At 48.5% G+C, this 12,849-nt stretch overlaps 1 protein-coding gene across 3 annotated transcripts in view; it reads left to right on the plus strand.

Moving 5' to 3' along the window:
• Positions 1–12,849, plus strand: part of LOC143373269 (uncharacterized) — a 250,056-nt gene that overhangs the window by 232,820 nt on the left and 4,387 nt on the right. For all 3 annotated transcript variants that reach the window (XM_076820371.1, XM_076820372.1, XM_076820373.1), the window contains exons 12-16: positions 2,472–2,590; positions 7,101–7,279; positions 7,544–7,705; positions 8,962–9,238; positions 12,526–12,667. In XM_076820371.1, coding sequence (XP_076676486.1) covers positions 2,472–2,590; positions 7,101–7,279; positions 7,544–7,705; positions 8,962–9,238; positions 12,526–12,667 — 879 coding nt within the window. The remainder of the gene's footprint in view (positions 1–2,471; positions 2,591–7,100; positions 7,280–7,543; positions 7,706–8,961; positions 9,239–12,525; positions 12,668–12,849) is intronic.

Raw genomic sequence — 12,849 nt, forward strand, 5'->3', positions numbered from 1 at the left:
GCCGGCGCGTTAAAATCTCGTTCGACTGACGTGCGAGTTATGATCGGTGTCGGGCAATCTCCAAGTAAAGCAGCGGGAGAGGCTGACTCACTATGTTCTCCCCGTCCGACCTGGTTTACACAGGAAAAGTACACACGGATCCATGCCCGTATGACGTCCGCATATCCGAAATCCACGAATGAAAGTTGAAGACGTGCCAACTGGGTCGCCGTGATCTCTCGCTCTGAAGAGAGCATCGTACCAAAACATAATCGCGATGCTTCTGCCCCTGCGACGGCGTTCCTCGATTCACTGGAAAACCCGGTACGGTGCTGGTGCTCGATCGAATGCGAAATCATTCTCAATCTCGAGATACTTTTAACCAAAAATGACGATTGAAAGTGCCTCTGATTGGAGCTTGTTTAAAAGTAATTTAGCTGTCCTCGTTAATCGTAAATATCGATGAGAAAATCGAGTTTCAAAGCGTACAGCATATGAAGCAATCTCGTTGAAACAATCGTTCGACGATTCTGCGCCCGAACTTTTGCCCCCGCTCGTCCATTCGTTCCCTGCACACGCAGTTTAGTAGTTTCCACGCGAAACCGATTTTTTTTCTAACGATTGCTGGTTTGCTCCATATGTCAACCCGTGCCATAAATAATGACCGTTCTCTCTCTCTGCAGTTTACTCGAACTGCAGGGCGCAATTGTTGGCGATAAAAATTTTTATTCGAAATTCCCCTCGTTATTCACTCTGAATTGCTGCTTCCTAACAAACGTTCCACACCGGGGTTACGAAATTTTTTGAATTTTTAATCGAGAAGACAGGATGGCGCGTCTCGCCTTTCCTCGTTAACACGGCGGCGGGAACTCTTGGTGGAGTTTTAGAACTTGCACGATTCTGCGAGCATAGGCGTGTATGGAACGAGCGATTTCTCGTTGTCGATAAAGCAGTTAATTCTCGTGCCCCGTACTTTTCAGCTTCGTGCTATAATAATTGGTGAAAAGTTAGACTTTTGCTCATTAAAACACTGTATTATAACAGAACTCATACTTCGACGCTGTTCGATATACAATCACTACCCCGTACACTTTTACACGTGCTCGACACAGTAGAACGAGTATGTATTTAATCAGACACGAAGTCTGGAATTTTCCACTCCTCTTCGAATAATAAGTCAAATTTACCAACGCCAATTCAACAGACAATCTCACCCCATACTTATAGGCATATTTACCCCTCGACTCTACAAAAATTCCCACCGAAATTCTTCTGCAAACCAGTTACGATCCTGAACCTCTCAGGTGCTTCGATTTACCATCTCCTTAGCCTAATGCAACGAAAAAAGTAGTCCGCATCAATGTATTCTGCTACTGCATTCCAAGTGGCTGGGATCGTCGCCAAAAACTGCCCTAATTTATTCGCTTCATTAATAACTGTCGTTCGATGCCGCGGCAAGACGTTATCAAGGGACAAAACCAGCCGACAAACATTGACTTATCACTGTACACTGTCTCATAGAGGATTCAGGGGCGGGTTATCGCGAGACAGTGTTCCCAGGACGTCCATTTACAACTTCGCCGAGCAAAATGGAAGCGAACGACGTGGAAAATTTACATGGCGCTTTGTGCCGCCACTTGCCCAACTTCCAGCCGTGCCGCGCTCACGTTAGCTTGTCAAGTATGGCGCTTTGACATAAAGGCGCCGGCTTCATAATTCACGGGGAAACTTCCTTCGGGCGCTTCGACTTAGCGATAAAGGAAAAGAACAGAACCGCCGGTGGAACGAAGGAGCGGAGAGAGCGGCGTTCGCTTCTCGGTCTGTCCTCCCACGCGAGAACCTTTGCAAATTCCATTCAGTGCCCTCCAGGAACGAATCGAAGGGACCATTATTCATAATGGCAGAGCAAAACGAGCGTGCATAGAGCCCCGCTGACTGAGGAGAAGCGAAAGTGACTCGCTGAGGGGCGGGAAAAGCGCTCGCATAGATACACGAAGATAGAATCTGCTGCTGGACCGTCAATCAAGTCAAGTCAACTCCAATTTGTGTCAATCTCAGTCAGCTCCGATTGACGTTGATCAATTACAGGTCCTCCTCGGTTTCCAGTTACCGACACCATCAGCCTCGAGCCCGTCCAACGAATTACCAGCGCAACGGCCTTGGAATATCTTTCACGCGGCAACAAATGCTAGATTTTATTCGAAATTCCGCGGAATGATCGCGTAAAAGGTGTTTGCTACAGAGTCGTATGCGCTTCGTCGCGCTGAACCCGAACGGCGTCCTTCGAGGCGCATCCCGATGGAAGATAGAGCCGCGTTCTTTACGACATTTCTGATAGCAGGTGTGTGATTTACACTCGATCTCGGGGGAACGACGTGTTTTCCTCGAAGAAACTACTGCGAATCCCGCGCTGCTCGCGGGCCCCACGAATCACTGCCGGCTGCGGCGCTCCCGTAAAAACAGGACTCTATCCCCGTTCCTCTGTTTTTCAGGAACGTCGAGCCGAAAAGATACTCGTCTAATGGCAGAGATATGACGGTCGTTCTGCGGCGAGCCTCGAACAGCCCCACCGACGAGGAATACATGGACGTCTCTTATTACTTCCACGACGGTAAGCCGACTACTTTTGACATCTTTCGAGCAGCTTATCGGTGTTACTACTCCCATCCTGTTACAACCCGGTTTCCAATAGCAGCCCAGAAATTCTTGCACGCCGATGGACGCCCCGGCATAAAATGCCACATGAAATCTTTACGCATTCCTGTTTCCTCCGGTCGAGTTTCTACCTCCTCCCTTGGGAGGTGCAACCCTCCACCTCGCTCAGATTAGACTTCTCCGGGCTCCAGTTTAATTCAATTCATAAACCAGGAAAGCGGCAGTACGTACGTAGCGATCGTTATTCCTTATTGTATTTACGAAAACGGGTGCGATAATCATTGTTTACGAGACAAACGGCAACAAGGGAAAGGCTAACGGAGCGCGGAGCCCCCCGGGCGTTGAAGTCGCTGCGTGAACCGTCTCTGATCGATAAATAATTAATTAAACGGGTACATAGGCAGGGCGCTACATGTAATCGACGGAATTGTTTGATTGCGCCAATAATAATAATGTCATCGCCGGTATACAATCTCGTATGTTAATACGAACCGATTCCGCAACGGCATTTACATAGGGCGACGGGAATTATTCCAGTCGCCGTGGAATTTCACTTCTTTAACATATTTCGCGGTATAAAATCGAGCGCGATCCTGGCGTAATTTCAATGTAACGATGCTATCAATTCCCGTGCTGCTCGAACGCGGCCCGCTATCCGTTTAATCCAAGCTCGTCGCGTGCGCGCGCAAAGCTTACCCCGAGCAAGGCGGGTTAATTAGAAGAAAATCGATGAAAAATTTAATTAAACGGAACGAGGACGAATTTACGATCGCACGGTGCCGATTCCCCGTCTCCATTTCAGGGGATGAACAGCGCGCCGGGTAAGATCGATATATCGGGACGGAATATAAAAGTGGTAGTGTGCGTGGTCAGTGCGACGTGGTAATTATTTCTGCCCGGATTCTTCCGCGGGGCTTTTCGCGCTCACGATGCCTTTGCCCGTCGCTAATTACGCCCGACTAATTACTGGACCAACGATCCGACATATCGATACCGATGCAGCCCCAGCCCTTAATCGGATGAATATAGGACGTGTCAGTAATCCCGAGTCTCGCTTGGCTCAAGGCCAAGAACGCCCGACTATCGGCATGGCGCATTTACAGTGTGTTACGGGGGAAAAAAACGATTGAAATCGTGATTTTGATTCGGCCGCACGATAAATCTTTTATCGCTTCGGTTGTCTTTTTCCTCGGCGGACTCTTCTTCCTCTTCTTTTTATTTAGGAAGTCTTCCGAACGGAGGAATTGTACAGAGCGGAGAATCGGTATCGTAGCATTTGTTGGGGGTTCTTTTATTTCCGAATCGTGGAAAATAGTCCGACAGAGGTTCGACTCGATTGTTTTAAACCCCCCCGAGGTCTGAAGCTTGTTTCGTGCGCGGTTTTTCCCTGAGAAACGTGATCCTCTGGACGAGAACTGCCGATCCCTGGGTGCTGGAGCTAGTGCTCTAAAGTTGAGGCCGCGGAACGTTCAATTTGGATGCGACATATCAGCGAGTTTTTAGATTAGGCTGATAGGTATGAGCGGTGAATTAATCTGCCCGGTTAATCGACATCGCAATAGGGACGAGAAGCGTCGACGCGCTCGGCGCGAATAGTCTAAATGAAATTACGCTCGGGACGAGTATGGAGCCGGTGCAAGCCGGTAATTTTATTAGCTTTTATAGAGTGCCCATCAAGCAGGAATTGATAACGCGGATTTATCGGTGGCTGGGATGGAGGGAAATCACGCGGCCAGGCGAAAAATCAGTCTCCTGACGGCCGCGTAATGATAAACGATGAAAACCGTCGTACTTCCGTTGAAAATTTAATAACATTTCTGCTCGCATCCGTGCGTGCCTTGCGACAGGGTTAATCGCGCCGGAACTCCAATAATCCCCTCAGAATAGCCGCGGAAAATATGGGGAATATTTAAATGCGCACCGAGCGAATAAACTCGCCGGGAATTACGTAACAGTCTGCGGCAAGTTAAATCACGGCGAATTTCACCGCGAGATTAGAATTATCGATGCGCAGAACGTAGGGGCGATGAAAGTTCTTTAAAAAGGCCTTATCGAACGTGAAATATTTCTTTCATCCTTTGTGTTGAATTTATACTCCATGACTGCTCGAAGCGTTCAACCCCTAATTACAATATTTTAAATTACGCAGAGACAATGTGGAGCGATAGGAGGCTCTACCGATCAATTATCTCGAGTAAGAAGCAAACTTTCGACGTAGCGATTCGAATAGAATTTTCCTAGAAACGAAAGGGAGATTGGTGCATCGCGTTACGCGAAAAGTCCATACTGCCTCTCGCCCCCAGACTTTTTGGCTGTTGATTGGATTTTCCAATCGGAACCGGAGAGAGGCCAGGTCTTATCGATCGCGGCACTCGGCGTGTTCAGACACGCGTATACCACGTGTAAACGTAATAACGTTGACGAACGACGGGGACATCCGTCAATCAACGTCAAACCTATGCCGGCAGTTTGTCGCCGAGCCGACTCTACCGTTCGTGTCATTTGCCCCTTTTTAATACGCAGTGATTTTTCCGGCTGGCCGTCATTGTTCGCGCCCCGCCCAATGATGCCAACGCGCGAAATGACACCGCTCGCCAGGCAATATCGCAGATCGGTTCGATTCACGGCAATTGAACGGGCACTGGGCCACTCGACCGTAAGGAATTGCTAATTTTTTTTCAATTAACACGCTGAAATTCACACGCTTTCCTGTCACCCTTCGGGCACTCTGCACTTCCAATTGCTGCAACATTACTTCGCGAAGGGTAACTTAAATAATAATAAACTAAATAAAAAAGAAATGATAATAAAAGGGGGGAATGATTCATTTATGAAGAGATGATACTTCACATTTAAGAACAATTAAGAATTGCGCTTGAAATTTAATCACTCTCACCCCTCATCGCTGGAAGGAACATTGTTTCCCGCGAATACATCGCGATGCTTTTAGCAATCGCGAAGGCATCTCGACCCGCTGATCAGTCGCGATATAGTCATGCATTTATGCATTGGATGGACGTATTATACGAGCATCGACTCCCCTTCTGTATTAATTGAATATTCCTTTGAGGATGTTGAATACCATCGAGTACGCAGCCCTACAATTTCCATCCCCCTGGAATTCTTCGTCTGGTTTTAGGGCCTCTGTCGGCGCGATACCCGCAGACAATCTACCGGCGCATAAAATTTTATGTCATCCTGAGAGACCGATTTCCTTATAGGAAAACCCCCGGCCCGTCCCTCGACGTCTGTTCGCCCCGAATAAGACACGCGAAATTTTCGCCCACGAAACGTAAAAATTTCGCTTCCGTGGCAGGGTCCGCCGGAAATAAAGGCGGCCGTGGCCGAGGGCAGAGGAGACAGGGGAAATAAATTAGACGTTCGCGCGGGGTGAAATTGGAAAACAGTGGGCGCGCTATCATAGGTAATTATTCCTTATAAAACTCCAATTGCATTGCACGAATAAATAATCCACCCTGTAAATCCAGTTCAGTTGGAACAGACACAGAACGTTCTTAACCATCGGATTTTCGTTGCAAACGTCCTCGGAAAATGCGCACATCACGCTACCTCGCGCTCGGATATATATATTTTTCCGCGCAATTAAAAGACTCGACCGACTTCGCGGCAGCGTATAAACGCTTAAACCGCGCGAGTCCCGTCGCTAAAGGAGCACGCTGCGAAGGTGCAAAGTCCTTCTTTTTAAACATTTCTGCGGCACGCAGCGCGGCGTTAAACGCCCTTTGCCACGCACGGGCAAACGGACCGGCTCGGAAGCGGAAGTTGAGGGTGGAGAATGGCTGCGACGCATCGGGGCACGTTAAAGTTGGCAGAAACAAGTACAGCATCGACGCGGAAAGGCAAAAGTTTGGTTTGCATATCGAGGAGAGCTCACGGAGCGGCAAACAAAGTGCCAGGGAAAGATCTCCCAGAGATCGAACATATCGAGGGCGCGACCTTTCGCCCCTCGACTTCGATTCCTTCCCCCGTGCTCGATTCCCAGGCGTCGACACCCTTTCTCCTGTATCACACGCGCGCTTTCGGGCCGCGGTTTTTACGATCAATGTTCCAGGTTATTATTCAATGTCGCGGGCTGGCTGGCAATTTTGGTTGGCCCGTTTCAACGCATGCCCTCGAGCTTTTAGCGCGACCGCGAGACCGCGTTTGACGTATCTTGTCGACGCTATTGAAATTCGCGGAGTTAATTTCGCTGTGGTACGGTTTCGTATTCGAAGCATTGAGATCGAATTTATTAGAAGTACCTGAAAGTTGCTTGCTGACGCGTTCGTGCATCATCAGTGTCAGTGGCTCGCGAGGTACCATGAACCTCGCCTGTCAGTTGCGTTGTCCTTTGAATTACGGCGGTTTATCTTAGGCTTCACCCAGACGTGGCCCGTGGTAAATGTTTTTAATCCTTCCGGCTGGGATTCCATCGGTTACGAGCGACGTCGTTGTCGATATTTCAGAACGCGAGGGTGGCACTCAGCAGCCGACCAGCGTGTGCGACGTGGAATATTACGGATTGACGTCGCCGGTGAATGGTTCCGTGGTGCATCCGGAGCCTCACCGATTATTCGCCATGGAGGGGCCTATAAAATGCAGGCAGCACTTCATTCCAGCGGCTAATCAGTCAGTCATAATTCGAGTAAGTCCTGCGATCGATGCCTAGCGAAATGAAGGCTTGGTACACTGGAATAAACTGAAGCACCTCTTGCTATTAGAAATTCTATTGTTCGTTTAATTCCAGTATCTTTCGGTTGGCTCGAAGGGCAAGTAAATTGTAAAGCTTGCCCGAGAAGTCGCGAGAGGTTTACTTCAGAACCTCCTGGATTTTCCAAGGATTCAATCCGGCGTTCGTGTGATTCAGAATTATAGATAGTAAGACGGCGGTGTGTTGCTTGAACCGTAGGTGGAGAGCAGCTCGAAACAGAGCCCGAACAACCCTTGCGAAACCAAGTGCGGGGACAGCGGCTGCCACTGCGTCAGCAACAAATCCCTGGAGAACATGGACCACCTTCTGCTCGTCTCTGAGAACGGTCACATCGTCACCTGCCTCTGCGGGAACTATCAGGTGAGCGCGCTACCAAGGCGTACTCCATCTTCGCTTGTGCGGGAGCACATTTAGCTTCCTCGGAGAAACGAAATTCTCACCTCAGCGTCCTCTACGGAAAGATGTTTAGTGTCCTTTTGAAAAACAATTTAGCTTTTCCTGTTTAAAGAGGTATATATATATATATGTTTCAAAGGAATACCACGTTTTGCTCGTAGAATGAGCTACCTACTGAATAGTTTCAAAAAAGTTCGCCCAGGGGGTAGGACTCCGTGTGAGAAGAGCCTTGGAATAGTATTTAGTTTGTTTTTGAGCATCCCCCGCTGTCGTCTTCCTTTTGAGACGGGGGAAACGATACGCTTCGCCAATTATTAAGCCGGTGTTCTCGAATCGTTCCGAGCGCCAGCGCCGGCGATGCTCTCGCTCTCGCGGAATGATAACATCGGGGAACGGGGCACGGCGGAGCGTCAATGACCATCGATCGTTTAATTCGAAAAACGCTCGGCAAGCACCCACGACGCCCCGTCCCCTTCTGCCCCTTTTATTTTCTGCCGCTCGCGTCCGACTGCCACCGTTTCATTCGAGTCTCATTCACGGACAAACGGCCGCGCTACTCGCCCGATTGTATTGGCTGTGGACATTGAATGCTCCTCCCGTTCTATTCAACGTCTGCCCCATCAACCGGCGGGGAATTACTTCTCGAGCGATTTCGCCGGCCTGTGAATAAAACAAATAATGTGCAGGAGCGAGGCTGCAGGTAAAAAGGTAGACAAACGGAGGAATAATTGTTTTTCTTTTTTCTCTCTCTCTCTCTCTCTCCCCCTCTTTTTATTTTCGTCGAAAGCGGATCTCTCTGTTGAACAATTTACGATACGTTTGTAGAGGGTAGGCGGGTGGATATGCTCGGACGCAGTTGGAGCTCACTTCCCGCGAATCTCGTACTTGCGAAACTTTTACAGTCGTCTACTTGTTTTAAAACGGATCGCTGAACTCCGCGTTTCCGTTGCTACTGTATTGGGTTTGGAATTAAAAACTCTGTGTCGGAGGAAGGTAACGAGACCCTAATTCGATCCGCGAAACTTCTACGAAATTAATTTCAATTCAGTTCGCAGACTTCTCGCAAATACCGTTTCTGTGGTGTCTGTTAAAATCTGCTAACAAGTGTTAGGTGGCTGTTTCAGTAAACGATCGCGCTGATTTCTTATGTTTTACTAAAGCCTGTATAAACTCCGAAGCCATTCGGTACAAGCTTCCTCTATCTCCGATCTGTCGCACAGGATTGGCTGCCAGTTGGAATCCGTAGCTGGACACCGGTGTACATCGAATGGTCGAGGTCCTCTAAGGCAGGCCTCAATTTCCGTGCGGCTTACGAGTTTATCAAGGACACTTACTGCGGCGATCACACGACGACCAAGGCAGACGGCGAGGTCAATGGCGGCGACCTGGCCAGTACGGGATTAAAGCTCAATCAGTATTATCAGCAGAGGTGCACGTGGATCCTGGACTCCTTGACGGATCGACAGCTCACCATCGAAGTGAAATCTACACAGAGCCGTGAGAAACTACCCAACTTGTATCCCTTAGATTGTTCAAACGCCCCGCTAAATTCTTTTCCCTCCCTACAACCGTATCTTTCATTTGCAAATAAGTATCTACATTCCTCGCGTCTTGAGACCTTTCTTTAACTCCAAATTGACTGGGTAATACGGTTATTGCGTAGTTGGTGGGGCGAGATTAAAATAATTTTGATTAAGAGAATTATTTATTATTTATTAATAAACGGGAATACCCATAGCATACAAACTATACATAATCAGTAGGAATTACAGAGTCTGATCAGTTAAGATTCTGGAGGTAACACGTAACTGAGTAAATACTATAAACTATAAACTAATTGTCTGCTCAAAAGTGAGTAACATGCCTATTTAGCAACGACAAAAACGAACTTAGGGAGCCAATAAACGGGTCAATGTCGCTAAAGTATTGGTTCGCCGCATACGTGGCTCGATCAAGCGGGTTTACCGAGTAATACTGGTACTGGGGGACCCTCGAAACAAAAAGGGGCCTAGAACGCATAAGTCTCTGTGGAGCATTGAAAGTAACCAAGGCCAGCAAATCAGAGCAATTTATATGACCATTTATAGCCTTGTATAGGAAGATCATGTCAGCACTACGTCTAATTATATTAATAATTAACGTAATTATTTACACAGTTGCATTGTTGTGAAAATGTAACCTGCAAAAATTGTGGGAATGGATAGTAAGTTGAACTTAGCGTTAGCGTCCGTGTGGATTTAACATTTCTGTGCGTCGCTGGATGTCGAACAGAGAGCTGCAGCGCGTTTTAAGTAGAGTAGCCCTATTATTAGTCTGACGCGGCGTTCGAAGTAAACCGTGCGAACGATTCTTACTCCATTCTGTTACTTGACCATTCACAGCAGAGGGAACACCTTGTGAGCCCTTTTCCCTGCTTATATCATATTTCTCGCAAATCTTGTGCGATATTTCAACGCACGTAGCATACCATTTATTTCTGTAATATCACTACCTTCCAGATATTCCCCCTAATATCCATCACAATCACGACAAAATCACTTCTCCAAAATTGCGCAAGCTCTTTAACTTGCGACACCAAAGGACGCCCACAGAAGCCACGATCCAGCTGGTGATTCAGGAGAAAAGTCAAAGGCAACCGCTTAGTAGGGTGATGCTTTGCCCCTGCCCTGACTCTGCCCGCCGAATTCCGTTCAATTCCACCCTTAGCTGCCCCTCCCCCCCCCCCCGTCTCCTGGAATCTCTGTCCGCGCCATTGAGCCTAGTATGAGTGCGAAGCGATCTCAGAAGCCGACCAAAGAAAGGACGAGGTAAACAGAGGGAAAGCGGTCTCCCTGCCGCGAAAGACTAGCCTTGAAAAACGAATGTAGGCAGGAGTCGAGATTAAAGGGGCCGCCGGATTCGCCGGGACAACGGGCACCAGTCCCCTTCGAGTCTTTAGACCTCGCCTCTCCTTTTTCCCTCCGTTACCCCTTTCCAACAGACATTCCACCGTCTTTTCCCCTTTCCTTTAGCCCGCCTCCCTTTTTTCTCTCGACGCGGAAACGAGACTCGAGACAACGCGAACTCAGAAGCAGGACCGGTGCTGTTTCAAGCAACCGAACCCCTGAAACGGTTTTCACACACCTCTATTTTTTTGTTCTTCTTAAGACCCCTTACCGAGTATCATTCGCCCTCGGAACGATTGCCAAGATCGAGGGGCGAGAGGTTTTCTTTTGTCCTTCGCGAGTGCACCTTTTGAGGAGTGGACAGTGTTCGCGCGTAACCTCGACGAGACCCGACTAAGCTGAAGCGGGTCAACGGGGGTTGTAAGGCCCGCTACGGGCCTGCCGACACGGGGAATTACGCGGAACCCTCTGCGATGTGTTACTGTGGTAAGAGTTAATAAATTGAATGCTGACTTTAATGGAAAATCAGTGTTTGATTACGGTGCTAACAGACAGGTCATCTTGTATATACTTTCCAGGAAAGCTTCGAGCGTCGTTGAATCTTTCTCGAGTGACATTACCACGTTACTCGACAATCACAGTGGCACGCAAGAAATTTGGTATTTACCGAAGTGCAGAATTTTACCTGCATTCCATGTTCGTCGGTCAGCAGTCGAACAACGTTTGCCAGCAACAAACAAGCTACCGATTTCCCGGTAGCACTATTTTCAGAAGACCCGCGGAACGCGATCCATCGACAAAATGGACCGTGACCACGGTCGAGAGATTCGATTCGCTATTGTCACCGGTCGGAGGGGGGGTGCAGAATTTTTTTACGAGTCATTGGCATTCAAACGTTTTGCCGGCGAAATTATTGAAAAGGTCGCCAACTACCGTGAAACGGAATAAAAGAAAAAAATTGTTTCCACGATGTATCATCCGTGAAACGGCGGGGGGGGGGGGAAACGAGGGTGAAAGGGCTCCGTGAGTTTTACCCGGTCGCGTGTGTATTTTTCTCCGCGCGACCACGAGGCTAGCTCGGGCTTGTTTATACCGCCGCTGCAAAACCAGTTTACCGTCAAAAATCGCCCGCCAGCCGACAAAATAAAAGGAAACACCGCCGCCCGAAAATGTTACACCCACCGCTGGATGACGATGGCGAAACAGCATCAATTTATTCTCGTTTCTCGATGATTGCGGGGAACATTGATTGCCGGGCACGACACTTTGCTCCCCCCTTGTCAAATGTTGCATCCGCGGCAATTAATTGTGAAACGAGCTACCCTTAATTGGTTGCTCCGGGATACAGATGCGTTTCACTCTTGACCCGGTGCTGCTCGTGGAAAAACGAACGCGCTCGCATCGATAACGATTCGACGAATTCATCACTCGCCCGTCACGCTCTCCCTTCATGTGACTTCATTTTCACGCGCGTACTTGAGTGCTCCATCGATACCATTACCTCCGCTTCCCCATTACGATTTTCAATCAATATTTCCCAGCACTACTATTCCAATTCCCTTCGTAATGGAAACTCATTCGTTTGTTCTACCTCTCTCCGTCACACCAGCTCCGCATATAGCACATGAATCTTCTATCTTGCTTGTTATCTATGTCTCCGGAATGAAAGTTTACCCTGGAACGATCGTACGGTGTCAGAGAGACCGTAGAAGTTTGCAGATTTATTCCAGTCGCAAGCCAAAGCATCATTGACGCAATTTACACGTTCCTGGATCTGCCACCTTTAACCCGATATCGGTGTATCGTTCCTCAAAGACTCTGCGCTGGGGTAGAAGGGATTCGCGGGCGGGCTGGAGGCAGTACGTGTTGAAATTTTCCTTCTCGTTTTCTCGCCCCCAGGTCCCTGCACCGCCTGGAATCTCACGATACACGAGTACAGCAAGAACGGCGATCCAGCGGGGCAGAGATTGCACACATTCTGCTCGAGGGATACGCACAAAAATTTCACCCTGCCCTGGAAGACGAACACGGTGGTGGTCAGGTAAGTTTCTCCCTAGAAACGTCACTGACTAATCGACAGCTTTTGCGTTTGCCGAACTCGCTGGCTGAGGGCATTATTTCGCGATACTTTCGGTGTAAAAGTCGTGGGGAAATCTTGTCGTTAATTGTACTGGGTCAAACGAGCGTTAAGATTTGCAAAATCGTGGGTAGTTGTTAGAAGAA

This window comes from Andrena cerasifolii, chromosome 9, assembly GCF_050908995.1.
Source record: "Andrena cerasifolii isolate SP2316 chromosome 9, iyAndCera1_principal, whole genome shotgun sequence".
Classification (NCBI taxonomy): domain Eukaryota; kingdom Metazoa; phylum Arthropoda; class Insecta; order Hymenoptera; family Andrenidae; genus Andrena; species Andrena cerasifolii.